At 48.4% G+C, this 12,400-nt stretch overlaps 1 protein-coding gene across 24 annotated transcripts in view; it reads left to right on the top strand.

Moving 5' to 3' along the window:
- Positions 1-12,400, top strand: part of PDE4DIP (phosphodiesterase 4D interacting protein) — a 217,967-nt gene extending 205,567 nt beyond the window's left edge. For 9 of the 24 annotated variants that reach the window (XM_032361283.1, XM_032361282.1, XM_032361291.1 and 6 more), the window contains 9 exons: positions 2,909-3,133; positions 5,712-5,828; positions 6,609-6,832; positions 7,977-8,120; positions 9,157-9,295; positions 9,602-9,648; positions 9,911-9,937; positions 10,683-10,734; positions 11,419-12,400. In XM_032361283.1, the coding sequence (XP_032217174.1) occupies positions 2,909-3,133; positions 5,712-5,828; positions 6,609-6,832; positions 7,977-8,120; positions 9,157-9,295; positions 9,602-9,648; positions 9,911-9,937; positions 10,683-10,734; positions 11,419-11,576 (1,133 nt within the window). In that variant the 3' untranslated portion in view covers positions 11,577-12,400. Of the gene's footprint in view, positions 1-2,908; positions 3,134-5,711; positions 5,829-6,608; positions 6,833-7,976; positions 8,121-9,156; positions 9,296-9,601; positions 9,649-9,910; positions 9,938-10,655; positions 10,735-11,362 lie in introns of those variants that run through there. The other 15 variants (XM_032361304.1, XM_032361302.1, XM_032361292.1 and 12 more) reach the window with 8 other exon arrangements.

The following is a 12,400-nucleotide window of genomic DNA, read 5'->3' as shown; positions in this document are numbered from 1 at the left end:
TCTCCATTGTTGTTCAAATGGGGAAGGGTATTGTGAACATCAAGTTAGTAACTCCAACCAGGCTGGAACAGAGTACTGATGTCAATATGATGAAATTTAGAAAAGATTGGGGCACGTAGGTGTCTCAGGGGGTGAAGCCTCTGCTTTCAGCTCAAGTCATGATGTCAGGGTCCTGGGATTGAGCCCACATCAGGTTCTCTGCTCGGCGGAGAGCCTGCTTCCACCTCTCTCTCTGCCTGCCTCTCTGCCTGCTTGTGATCTCTGTCAAATAAATCAATAAAATCTTTAAAAAAATAAAAGAAATTTAGAAAAGATAAAAAAGAAACCCTGAGCTTGATTAAAAATATCAGAGGTACAGGATCAGAAGGTCTGGCTCTCTAGCCATTCATGGACTTGAGAATAGGGAGTTAGTTAGAAACCCGCTGGGACAAGGAACTTGTAGGCAAAGGTTGCTACAAAAACCAGTTCAACCTGAGACCACAGTAGGGTGAGAGACCGTATCAGAAATATTGTTAGATTGTGGGACACCACCTTGTAAAAGGGACTTTGGCAAACCAGGGAGCAAAGTGAAGACAGGAGCCACCATGCCGGGTGACCAGAAATCTTGAACTGTCAGAGAAACAACAATTTTCGGCCTGGACAAGATCACAAGGAGATGAGACCTGGTTTTAAATATTTGAAGAACTATCAGGTGAAAAAGAGCTGTTGTGTTTGGCATCTCTTTAGAGGTCTGAACAAGGGTCATCAAAGAATAAAGGGCAGTAGAATTTGGACTTACATCATTCTTATGCCTTCCTGACCACTAGAGATTTCGAGGGATGGAATTGTTAGTTTGTGAAGGAATAAGTCTCCCATCCAAGGCCCTTTAAATAGAAAGGGATGACTTGTCAAGGATCCCATAGAAACAGCTCTTGCTTTGGATGGGATGTCTAAGCCTTTCAATTCTAATTTTTAAATTATCTGTTTAAAAATTCCTTAAGCAATACAGAATTTTCAATATTCAGCCAAATTTGAATTTTCATAAAGCCTGATTGGATTTCCTAACTTGCTGATGAGAAGGTGAACCAGAACTTGAAGAAGTATCAGGGGCACCGCAGGCTGAGAGAATAGCTTCTGTGCACTCCTGGGAGCACCGGGTCCAGCCTTCCCCGTGGGGAGCTTTGTATCAGGGAGTGTGAAAAGTCCGGTCAGTTGAGATGGTTGCTGGTTTATAGAGGAGCTATGAAGTACCATGGAAGTTTACATTCTACAGAGTGGGCCATGGAAAACGAGTACGTTTTCCCAAACAAAACAGATACTTGATGGGAACGGAACTCTCAGACTAGTGGGACACACTGTAGTCGGGAGACACTCAAATAAGGGAAACCCACTGAATGGGTGTGGTTATGGGGTATTTACATGAGGAGAGTCTGATCTAAGGTGCTGTTGGGAAGATAAAGAGGAATGGATAGAAGACAACATTTTTAGAAAGAAGCAAAACTTTGTGAGGATTTGGGTATAGGGAAAGAAAGATAGGAAGGAGCTTCATGGAGCTTTGGGGTTGGTAGATACTAACCATAGACTGCAGGTGCCCCATGAGGACTTCTCAGGGGGAGTTGCCTCCCGCCTTATAAGGAGACCTCCGGCCTCCTTATAAGATGCTCTCGCAGTATTTGGTTACTATGGTGATTATAAAAACATAATGCAAATGAGTAAAAATAGAAAATATGGGATGTTTCCAGAAAATTTCTCATAGTAAACTCTTATCCCTTATAACTTGTAGTAACAATTTGGAGAAGCCTTTCTCTACGAACTTCTTGGGAACAGTTTTTCATTTGTAAATTTAGTTTGATCTTTTTTTCTTTCAATTTTGTTTTTATACGACAGAGGAAAAAGAATCCCTTCATCCTGACTACATCCTCTTTCATGCCTTTCTCCCTTCTTATAGTTGTTTTAGGAGTCATTTTAAAGCTCCTATCTCTGAAACCCCATAGATTCTTATCCTTAATTCTATAATCCCATGAGAACCATGAATTCTTGTGGTAGCTATTTCACAAAACCTGTCTGAAGTGACCAAAGTGGTATCCACAGACTTGACTTAACCCCACTCAGTGGTAATGTTCACCCGGCTCGACATGGAAATATGAATGTATTTGCCTAAAGGCCTGTGGCCCAGAGGCAACCTGGTATGTGGGCTACATGAGAGATGGCGTACGGATCCTATGGCCTTCCTAAACACCAAAACAAATTCTACTTTTTGAAATCTATTTGGCTTCAAGCTTTCAGATAAGATATGTGGTTTAGTAGAATATTTCTTAGCTGTCTTCATCCCTAGTACAAAGAAACAGACTGTGATAGCAAACAGAGATTTAAAAAAACAAAACAAAACAAAAACGTGGTGAAGTAGAATAGTTCAGTGAGTTGTGACCCCTGGCCTCTAGAGAGACTCCCGTTCCTCCATGCTGCGAAAGGCCTGGTGCCTCCTCTCCTCTCCCTGGTGACCTCCTCCTTTCTGCTGTGACTCCTGAGCACCGAGGCATCAGCTTTCCTCCTCCCAAATACCCAGGACTTCTCTAGCCCAGTGCTGAACTGCCCGATCTCTGAAGACCCTGCTCTCTGGCCTGTAGGACTAGGGTGACTGTGGAAGTCAAATAATAATAGGCTTTGACCCCACCTGCTCATGGAAGGCTCTCCAGATGCAGGTGGGTCACGTGAGCCTCGAGGCAGTTCCAGTGTGTGGTATCTCGCTCAGTGAGTGGGAGACCCATGCAGCAAAAGGAGGCAGCTCCATCCCAAATGCCTTGCCTCCTGGGGCCCTAAGAGGACAGCAGGGTCCCGAGTAGAAAGGAATGCCTGAGGAGTGTTCTGACAAATGCTTGGAAAAGCTTGGATCTGAGCCACCAGACCCCTTCTCTCTCTCTTCTTTCAGCTCCCACCTGGGAAGCCTGTCTCCAGGTCCCTTTGAGCAGTGAGCTGAGCCAACTGGTGGCAGAGATCCGAGCTTTGCGAGGGCAGCTGGAGCAAAGCATCCAGGTGAACAGCTGTCTGAGATTGCAGCTGGAGCAGCAGTTGGATGGCAGGGGGAGCAAAGCCAGCCTCAGCCCCTCCTCCACCCACCAGGAGGACCCTGGAAACAAGCAACCGCTCCTCCAAGGTAGGAAGGGCAGGGGGACCATGCCAGTGGGGCAGTGGCCAGGATGTCTGTGGTGGAAGGGATCTTCCCTCTTCCATACTCCTTAGGGTCCAGGTGAAATCAGAGTTGTTTCAATCTACAACCTTGGGTAAGTGGGTGGGAATGAGGGTCCCAGCTGGCTCAGGCCCCAGATTCTGAGTTTGCGGGTACAGGTTGCTTGCCTTAGGCAAGGTGTTTGAAGTCCCCAGGTACTGAAGCCTTACTTTCCTCATCTTCAGGGTGAGGACAATAATCATATGTATCTTATGGACAATCATATGTATGTTATATGGTAATTAAGCCTTCAGTGCAATAATTTACAAGTGTCTGACATGGTAAGGATCGCTCAATAGTTAATAGCTTGTGAGTTAATATCTATTCCTTGTACTTGTGGAGTGCTTTAAAATTTACCACGAGTTTTCAAACAATTTTCCAAACTGTTTCATCTGAGGTAAGGGAGGTTTTACTTTCATATTTCAATGTGGGAAAACTTTGAGATTGAGACATTAACCAGCTAAGACCCGACCCAGGATTCGAACTGGATGTTTTTATTTCCAGCTGCTGGCCTTCCTCCTCACCAGCCTCTGTCTCGGTATCGCTTGCCTTCCAGATTCCCATTCCCTGATTGGAGGGGAGCTCAGCTGAGTGGAAACCATTCCCGTCCCGCAGGCAATGCTGGCTGTGGAAAGCAGGGGGATGATAGCTCCCCTTATTCCCAGTGGCTGTCATCCCCTCCCCCCCCCCCCCGCGTCTGCCCTTCCAGATACTGCCTTGCCTGCTCTCTCCCTCTCTTCTCAATGTCCTTCATCCAGCCCCCTTCGCCCAGCTTCAGTCTGAATGTTAGTACTGTTGCCCTCCATCTTGACACACTCATTTCAACTTATTCTTTTCTTTTTTTAATTAGCCATCTTCTCTCACCCCCAGGACCCTATTTTCAATTTTATTTCAGTAGGAGCCATTTCTGCTCAGGATTCTCTAAAGATGAGCTTTCAGACACGTTCCTGCCTGCTCTTCCTGGGGCATGTTAATCCTTAGCTTTTCCCCCTGGTCCTGCTAGACTTTCACCAATTAGGCACTGACCTCACTTGTCAAATGAAGGTGACACTTTCAAGATCCTGTGTTGTGGCCATTAGATGAGGAAGTGTCACGTGAACTGTGTCCCATAGTAACTGCTCAGCCATAATAGGTGAATGCCTGGCTCCCCCTGGGGAGCCGTGATGGTTGTGTGTTCAGTTATAACTCCCCACTCTGCCCTCCTGGCCCAGCTTTCCTCCGTCACTGTGTCCCCACGACCCCAGCCAGGGCTCGGCCCCAGTGACTCCGACACTGTGCCCTCTCCTTTCCCACCACAGTGGCCTGAGCTGGAGATCTGGTTCTAGGCCACCTCCTGAGCAGGATTTCTTGCCTTCTCTGATATTTTCCAATTCTTTCACTGTAGGATTGCTGCCTGGTCTCCAAGAGGATGTCTCTAACCTGCTGTGCCTTCTGTCTCTACCCTTCTCATCCGGCTACATTTTTCCCATCACTAACTCATCAGAATGATGATTGGAATGCTAGTTTAGGGGCGCTTGGGTGGCTCAGTGGGTTAAAGCCTCTGCCTTTGGCTCAGGTCATGAACCCAGGGTCCTGGGATGGAGACCCGCATCAGGCTCTCTGCTCAGCAGGGAGCCTGCTTCCTCCTCTCTCTCTCTGTCTGCCTCTCTGTCTACTTGAGATCTCTGTCTGTCAAATAAATAAATAAATAAATAAATAAATAAATCTTTAAAAAAAAAGGGGGAATGCTAGTTTAATTGCCCACAAGTCCATTCATACTTTGATTCAGTATTTTTGACACATATACTACACATATTGATGTGGAAATATTGGAGTTCAGAGCTCAAGAAAGAATTCTTGAGACATTTTCAGTGCAAAAAGGTGTTCTTATGATAGCACGGGGACAGGACCAGTGGGCAGAAAGAGCGGCACTGGGGCTGTGAGGAGCCATAGATTATATAGTTTGGAATTGGGAGAGCTACAGGCAAAGGGAAGTTTCCAAAAGGACTTTAATATGCTAAAGAAGACTCATGAGATCCTGAAGACCTGGTTTTTGTCAAGCTAAGACTGTTTTTCCCTCTAGTAGGTCATTAAGTTTAAGACAGTTGGGGTTCCTGTAATGTCTTATTCTGCCTGCCTCAAATGTGTATCAATGGACTGCAGGTTATAAGGAAATTTAACTTTATGTACATTTCCTTTTGCCTTTGTTCTCTGCATCATAGGTTTAGTTACAAGGCAGTGTACTAAAAATTGTACACATAATTATATTCAAAATGCAGGCTAGAAAAATGCTCCTAATAATCTTTCAAACCAGAAGTCGCTTCTCATGGAGCTCACTTCCATTAAAGGGACATGTTCTTGTTCCAAACTAAGGGATTTGTTTGCTGTTGCTTACCATCACAGTTGGGGTGTAATGAGGACCAACCACGCTGCCTTAGGTCTCTGCTGGTGACAACTAGGCTGTGCTTGGGTTTGGTTAGTGGTGATTCCAGGGTTGCCAAAAATTGTTGTTGTCTTTATATCCTAGACTCCAATGCTTCCCCTCCAGTCCGAGATGTTGGCATGAATTCTCCAGTGCTCACATTCCCTGGCCTTTCTGCTGCTGCTCCTGGCTCAGAGACCACCATTTTCAAGAGGACGAATGGTAAATATGGCAACGGAAGGATTCAGGGATTGATGATGGAGAATTCCCAATACAAGCAGCCTGTGGTTACTAATGGGCACATTACCTGAATGTAGAGATTTTTCTCCTCGGGTCCCAAAGTCTTTAGCCCTACTCATTGCACCTTCTGTGGCCATCTGTTTTGCCATTATTCTTCCTCCTGTGGTTTTCCTATTGCTCTGTTGTGCTTCACTGCACGGTGATCTCTCCATCCTTGAAAATGCTCTCTGTGTCCGGCTTAATTTGTCTCTCTCTGTGTCCGGCTTAATTTGTCTCTGTCTTCTTTTTAAAAAGGGGTTATTTTTTATTTATTTTATTTTATTATTTTATTTTTTCAGTGTTCCAAGATTCATTGTTTATGCACCACACCCAATGCTCCATGCAATACGTGTTCTCCTTAATACTCACCAGCAGGCCCTCCCAAACCCCCACCCCCCTCCTTTCCAGATCCCTTAGTTTGTCTGTGTCTTCTTAACTGGAAATTTAAAATTTTTTATTAAAATAATATTTGTCCTGGATATTTCATTTGTCAGTAAGGATAAAATTTTTCCTCCTGGCAATTTGATCATTATGAGATGATGTAAGAAAGATCATAAAAACATAGAACCCAGAAATCTATGGACTTCACACCTTGCTGTACTTTTCCCAGAGTGCCTTTCCTATTCCTGGCCTCTTTACTCCTTGATGTCTATTTTAGAATGAAGTGGACTGAGGATATGCTCATCACTGTGGATTCTATGTTGTTCTGGTCTTGTTTTTCAGAGCTGGATTTGGATGCTTCTCGAGTGATGAAGAATCCCAAGCTGGAGGGCAAAGCTACTGATGGCTCCTTTGCCAATAAACATGGCCGCCATGTCATTGGCCACATTGATGACTACAGTGCCCTAAGACAGCAGATAGAGGAGGGCAAACTGCTGGTCAAAAAGATAGCAGATCTTGTGAGATCAGCCCGCACCTTCCCTGGCCTTGAAACTCAGGGCACAGAGGTAATCACACAGTAGGTCTTAAGTTCTCCTTTTCCTTGTGCCCTTTTTCCGTCTGATCTTAGCTCCTTCTCCCACTGCATATCTCCCATAGCTGAGTCTACATCTTCTGCTTACACCCAGCTGGGCCTTTCTTCTCCATCTCCTGTTTTCACTATAAACTCTGCCCTAACATTTTTTTCTCAGAAACACAGAAGAGGCAGAAGAGAATTGTCATCCTCATCTGTAGGGGATTTGCTGAGTACTGGCTTATGTGTCGTGCTCTATTGAGCACCCTTTCCTCGCTTATTATCTGGTCCATGGCCTGGTACATGGTCATCCATCGGCAGAGTAAAATCACTTAATCAGGCGGCTGGAAATTCAGGATTTGCATCCGCATGGGCCACATGTTGTGGAAGGGGCGAAGCCTGGCAGCCATGGAATTTCTCTGGGCAGACTGAGCAGGTCAGGGAAGCAGGCAGCGCACCTTCTCAGAGCGTTTCCATATTCAGAGACCAGGTACCAGCTGCAGTGCTGTTTGAGGCACTGGAGGTGCATGGATGTGCAGGGACAGCCCTGTCTGCAAGAGCCTCCACCCCAGAAAGAAGGCCACATATTCAAGTAAATAAGGACAACAGAGGATCTGGGCTCAGTGTTGGAAGCCATCCTCTGAGTTGGGAGGGTGCAAACACAGAAGGGGTCCTTGAGCCAGGCAAGGAAAGTCACAGGGTCCTAGAGGAACCACTGGTGAGATACACAGCTTCTCTGGGTGGTGGAGGATAGCATTCCAGGTAAAGGGAATGGATGGCATCACAGTCCTTGGAGCTACAAATGGTTCAGCCCAGTTGAAGCAGAGGTATGATTTAGAGATACACATGGGGTGCCAAGCAAAAATCAGGGACATTAGACCCGAGAGCACAGAGCAGGACTAGCAGCTTACAGAGAGTATGAGAGAAGTCAGAATCTAGTGATTCTTACAAGTTGGGGGTCACTGCTGAAATGGAGATCCAGGGCTTCCAGGTTTAAAAATGGTTTCACACGTTCAAGCAGGCCCATGCCTGTGCCTCACTCTTGAGGGGAACCTGAGCCCTGTGCTGGGGAAGCCGGAGCAGAGGGAAGGGAATGATCTCTCAGTCTGGTGCCCAGGGCAATCTCCCCCTTCTCCCAGGTGCCGGGCAGCAAAGGCATCCATGAACTTGGGAGCAGCGCCCAGGCCCTGCAGCACACGCTGGATGAATCGGCCTCCCTCCTCACCATGTTCTGGCGAGCGGCCCTGCCCAGCTCCCCCAGCCCTGTCCTGTCTGACAGCACAGTGAGTGGCAGCCTCCTTCATCGCTTCTGCCCCAAATGCCATTCTGCCTCCTCAGTTCCCAAGTCCTAAACGTCAGGGGCTAGACAGTTGAGATGAGACAGGGGGGCCTTAGGGGAGCGTCCCCAGGGGAAGACCTGTCATCCATGGTGGCGGCTGGCAGGGCAGGTCCTACGACATCCCTTCTCCTCCCACCGTGTTTGGGTTCCTTCCCTTTCTGACTTAGCTGAGCCAAAAAATGTAGGGACCTATGAAAATGTCAACATCTCCTTTCCCCACGCCATCCCCACAGAATGTCACCATGAGATGAGCAGCTTCCTAGAGCCACCCACTGCATCCCACACACGGCTTTCCTCCACCTCTCTGGGCCAGGCCTAGAAGAGTCAGCCGCCCCACCACCAGGTGCTCTCAGATATGAGGCCTGAACTCTGGTCGGGGGGAGTGTGGACAGCAATTTTTCTCTGTCTCCCCCTACCAGCCCCATCTAGGAGCCTGAGGCCAGATTAAAACACTAACACCTTATGGGCCCCAACTATGCTGGTTCTGAGGCAGAAGGTGTTCTGCCATCTTGAAGTTGTTCCAAAGATTTACAGAATCACACACTGTCTCCCTAGGCAAAACACGCCCAGCTAGCAAGTCTTATCTATGAGGCCCGGTACTAGAACCAATGTCAGCACTGAATGTGTGCTCTTGGACTCATCGAGCCCAATGAACCCATTGGACTTCTGAGCACTGAATGTGTGGTCAGGACTCACCGCTGGGAGTCGTGGCACTGACTGGGGTTCAAGGCCTCTACAGCCAAAGGAGTGGAGGCCTGTGTTCATGTGCATGGGGGCTCCCAGGGTCTCAGTGTGCTGACCTAACACCCTTAGTCTAAGTTGGCCTCAGCTGGAGCCTTCTAGTGTCTCTCCTGGAGGGACTCCAGTCCAGAAATCATTGATAGGATTATAGAATCCTGCTTTTGATTGTCAAGAGCCACAAAGCGTCGGGTTCTTGAGGCCTTCTGACCTGTGACAGAGAGTCTGTTTCCCTTCCCCAGGGACAGTCCCTGCAAAGGGAACTTCTGGAACTGAAAACCAGACTGTCCAAACAGGAGAGTGTCCTTCAGAGCACAGCGGAGCGTCTGAAGACCGCCAACCAGCAGAAGGAGAGCATGGAGCAGTTCATCTTCAATCAGTGTGGGTGCCCCTGAGCCAGGGGATGAGAGAGGAAAGTAGGGGTGGGAGGACTTCCAGGCTCCCCACTTGTGCTGCCGATGGACCAGGACCAGACAGACTGGGTGGGGTGGGGAGGAGGGCTGCAGACCAGTGTGTGATGTCCCCAAACCTCCTGTGCCATGAGTAATTGGGGATGTGGAGGGAGGGGTGCATGGGGGCAGCAGGAGACCCTGATCTGAGCTGCCAGAAAGACACCCTTTGGAACACACTAGGCAAGTATGGCCCCAGATGGTCACTTCTACCTATTGGGCTGTTTTGTTGTTTTAGTGACCAGGACACATGATGTTTTGAAGAAGGCAAGGACTAATTTGGAGGTAAGGACACCACTGCACCTGCCAGAGCCACAGAACACAGCCCAAATCCATCCCCACCTGTCTCCAGAGTCTGCAGATGATACCCGACCCACTCTGACCTTTCAGGAGATTTCAGTCCATTCCTAGGACTCACGTCCTCACTAAATGTCCTTCTAGCTTCTCTCCCCATCACCTCTCCCACCCCAGTCCCTTCCCTGCCATCTCATCTCCCAGTGACATCATGACCCTCTTCTCTCCTCACCGCACTTCTTCCCTCCTCTAGGCCAAGTCAGGAGTCCCAGGAAAGCAAGTGAGTTGATTCCCAAGACCAGAGGACATGGGGAGTATGCCTCTGAATTAGCTTCTAGGAAAGGGGCTCTGGGGCCAGCTCTAGTGTTTCCTGTAGCCCTTTTCACTTCATGAAAAAATAAACCAGAGATGTCATCAAATCGGTTGATTCTGTTGCACACTCTATTGGCAGAGAATAGCCATTCAATCTTGGTCTTTCTTTTTCCAAAGGAAACCAACCATTGGGTCTTCTTGACCTAAGAGAATTTGATAATAAATAAAAATGAAACTTGAAGGGAAACATTTTATGTATATGGCAGGTATTCTGTACATTTACTTAAAATACTAATCCGATCCCTAGCAAGTAAGCTGAAGTGTACCAAATGGCTTGTAAATCAGAAACTAAACCCTAGGGGAACCAGGTGGCTCAGTCAGTTGAGCATCTGACTTGATCTTGGCTCACGTCTTGATCTCAGGGTTGAGGCTTCATGCCCTGTGTTGGGCTCCACGCTAGCCAAGGAGATTCCTTAAAAAAGAATAGGGAAAGAAACTAAACCCTTCGTTGGACATTAAATTTCTTCCATAAGCAATTGGACCTTTTCCTAGGAATGTTCCTTATGTAGCCTAAGAGAATATTGATCCCATGGTGTGAAAATGGGTCAGGCCATGACTTTGCCCTCCCCCCAACCTTTTTTTTTTGTTTGTTTGTTTTTCTAATTCCCTTTTTTTCTTCTCTGATGATTCCTTTCTTTCCTGAGCCTCTTTAGAAGAACACATACAAGATGGCCTCTGTAAAGCCTTATTCCTGTCCCAGCAAAGGTAACCCAATGGCCCCACACACCCACTGGCTTCCCCATCTTTGGAAGTTTCCTCTGCACTTTCCAGAGACCAATGGAAAGGCTTGAGGCCTGCATTCCAATCCCAGGCTTGTCACTAGCTGGCCCTGTGGCCTTGGCCCATCCATCTGTAAGAGGTGGCACTAGGGGCTGTTGGAGCTCCCTGCTGACGGGGCCCCTCCCTCTCCTCATTAAGTACCTGGGACATGAACTGAGCAGGGGACTTCCCTGCATTACATCCTCTCCTTCCTACAACAGGCTGTTTCTTCATGGGCAAGTTTCAGACTAAGTGCTTCGGTTCCCGGGAAGTCACAGAAGCCATTGTTTTGCTCCAAGTGAACTAGGGAGTGGACTGGCCCGTGAAGATCTGAGCACCTCATGTGCAGTGGCTCTGAGCAGGGCTGTCACCCACCCAAGGTGGTGGGGAAGCTCCCCTCTCACCTGGTGGCATGAGGGGCTCCACAGTTCCACACCCCCTCCCCTGGGCTCATCCTTCTGACAGGCTCTCACTGAGCTCCTGGCTCAGCCCCCACCCAGTGCTCACTGCAGCTCAGGGAGCCACCAGCAGAACCTGATACTAGGTTCTCACCTTGTCGTATTTCTGTCTCCAGGTGAAGTCCCTAAGGGTGCTGCCGTGCACCCCAGTCTTGTGACCCTTGCCTTCCAGGAGCCACGGAAGAAAAGGAGCCATCAGAGGTTCTTCAAACAGCAGGAAGCCTGGGCCTGTCCCCCTTTGGTGCAGATCCCAATCTGCTGAGGAGACCTGGAGCCCAGTCCTCCACACCTGCCAGAGGGTCCCATCCTCTTCCCAGTGGAGGAGGATGAAGGGCAGCCAGCCTCTCCTGTGGCTGAGGAACACCACCCGCCAGGGGCTGCTCAGCCCAGCACTGGTCTGTAGAGGAGCTCCTGACACTGCTTCTGCACACCTCACTGGCCTGGGAACTGGCCACAGCCCGTCCACGCTCCAACGCCTACCCTCAGACAGTCAGCTCAGGGGACATAGCACCCTGCTTCCTACAGATGGGACCCCTGATCCCCACATAAGAGCTCCTCAGCCTGTTCCAAAGCCCACGAGTGACAGCAGTGCCCTGAGGGCCAGTGGGGCGCAGCCAGTACAAGTTCCAGATCCACGCTTCCCTGGGCCTGGCTTAGCCCAGCCGCCGTTCAGCTGGGCGTCTGTCTACACCGAGGCTCCTGAGTGCTTCAAATGCTCCTGGTGAAAGCGGTGGCTTCCCATGTGCCATCTCCTGCTTAGCCTAGCACCTCCTAGTTCCCTTCTTTTATGATCTCCAAAGTGTGGCCGCCTCACTCTGAATACGCCGTTCCCTTTCATCACCCTAACTCCTCTCTGGGGAACTCAGGCTCAGGGCCAGCCCAAGCCCATTGAAAGTCCTATAAGACAAACCAGTGATCATTTTTAAGAGGCACCTGAGAAGCACCAGTTGTGGGAAAGCCTAGTCTGTGTCCTGACAGTGCTTTAGAAGGCATGTACGTGTGTATAAATGTACGATAGATATTTATATATGTTGCTATAGTAATTTGTCGAGGGCAACATAACTGGCGGACAGGGTCTGTTAGAGGAAATGAAACAGTCCTTTTGGCGGCTATGAAAGTAAAATGTGTACAAAGAAATAAAAGGTTTTTCCTCA

The sequence above is a fragment of the Mustela erminea genome, chromosome 10 (assembly GCF_009829155.1).
Source record: "Mustela erminea isolate mMusErm1 chromosome 10, mMusErm1.Pri, whole genome shotgun sequence".
Classification (NCBI taxonomy): Eukaryota; Metazoa; Chordata; class Mammalia; order Carnivora; family Mustelidae; genus Mustela; species Mustela erminea.
Note: the sequence above shows the minus strand (reverse complement) of the source record. Positions and strands in the feature narration are given on the sequence as shown.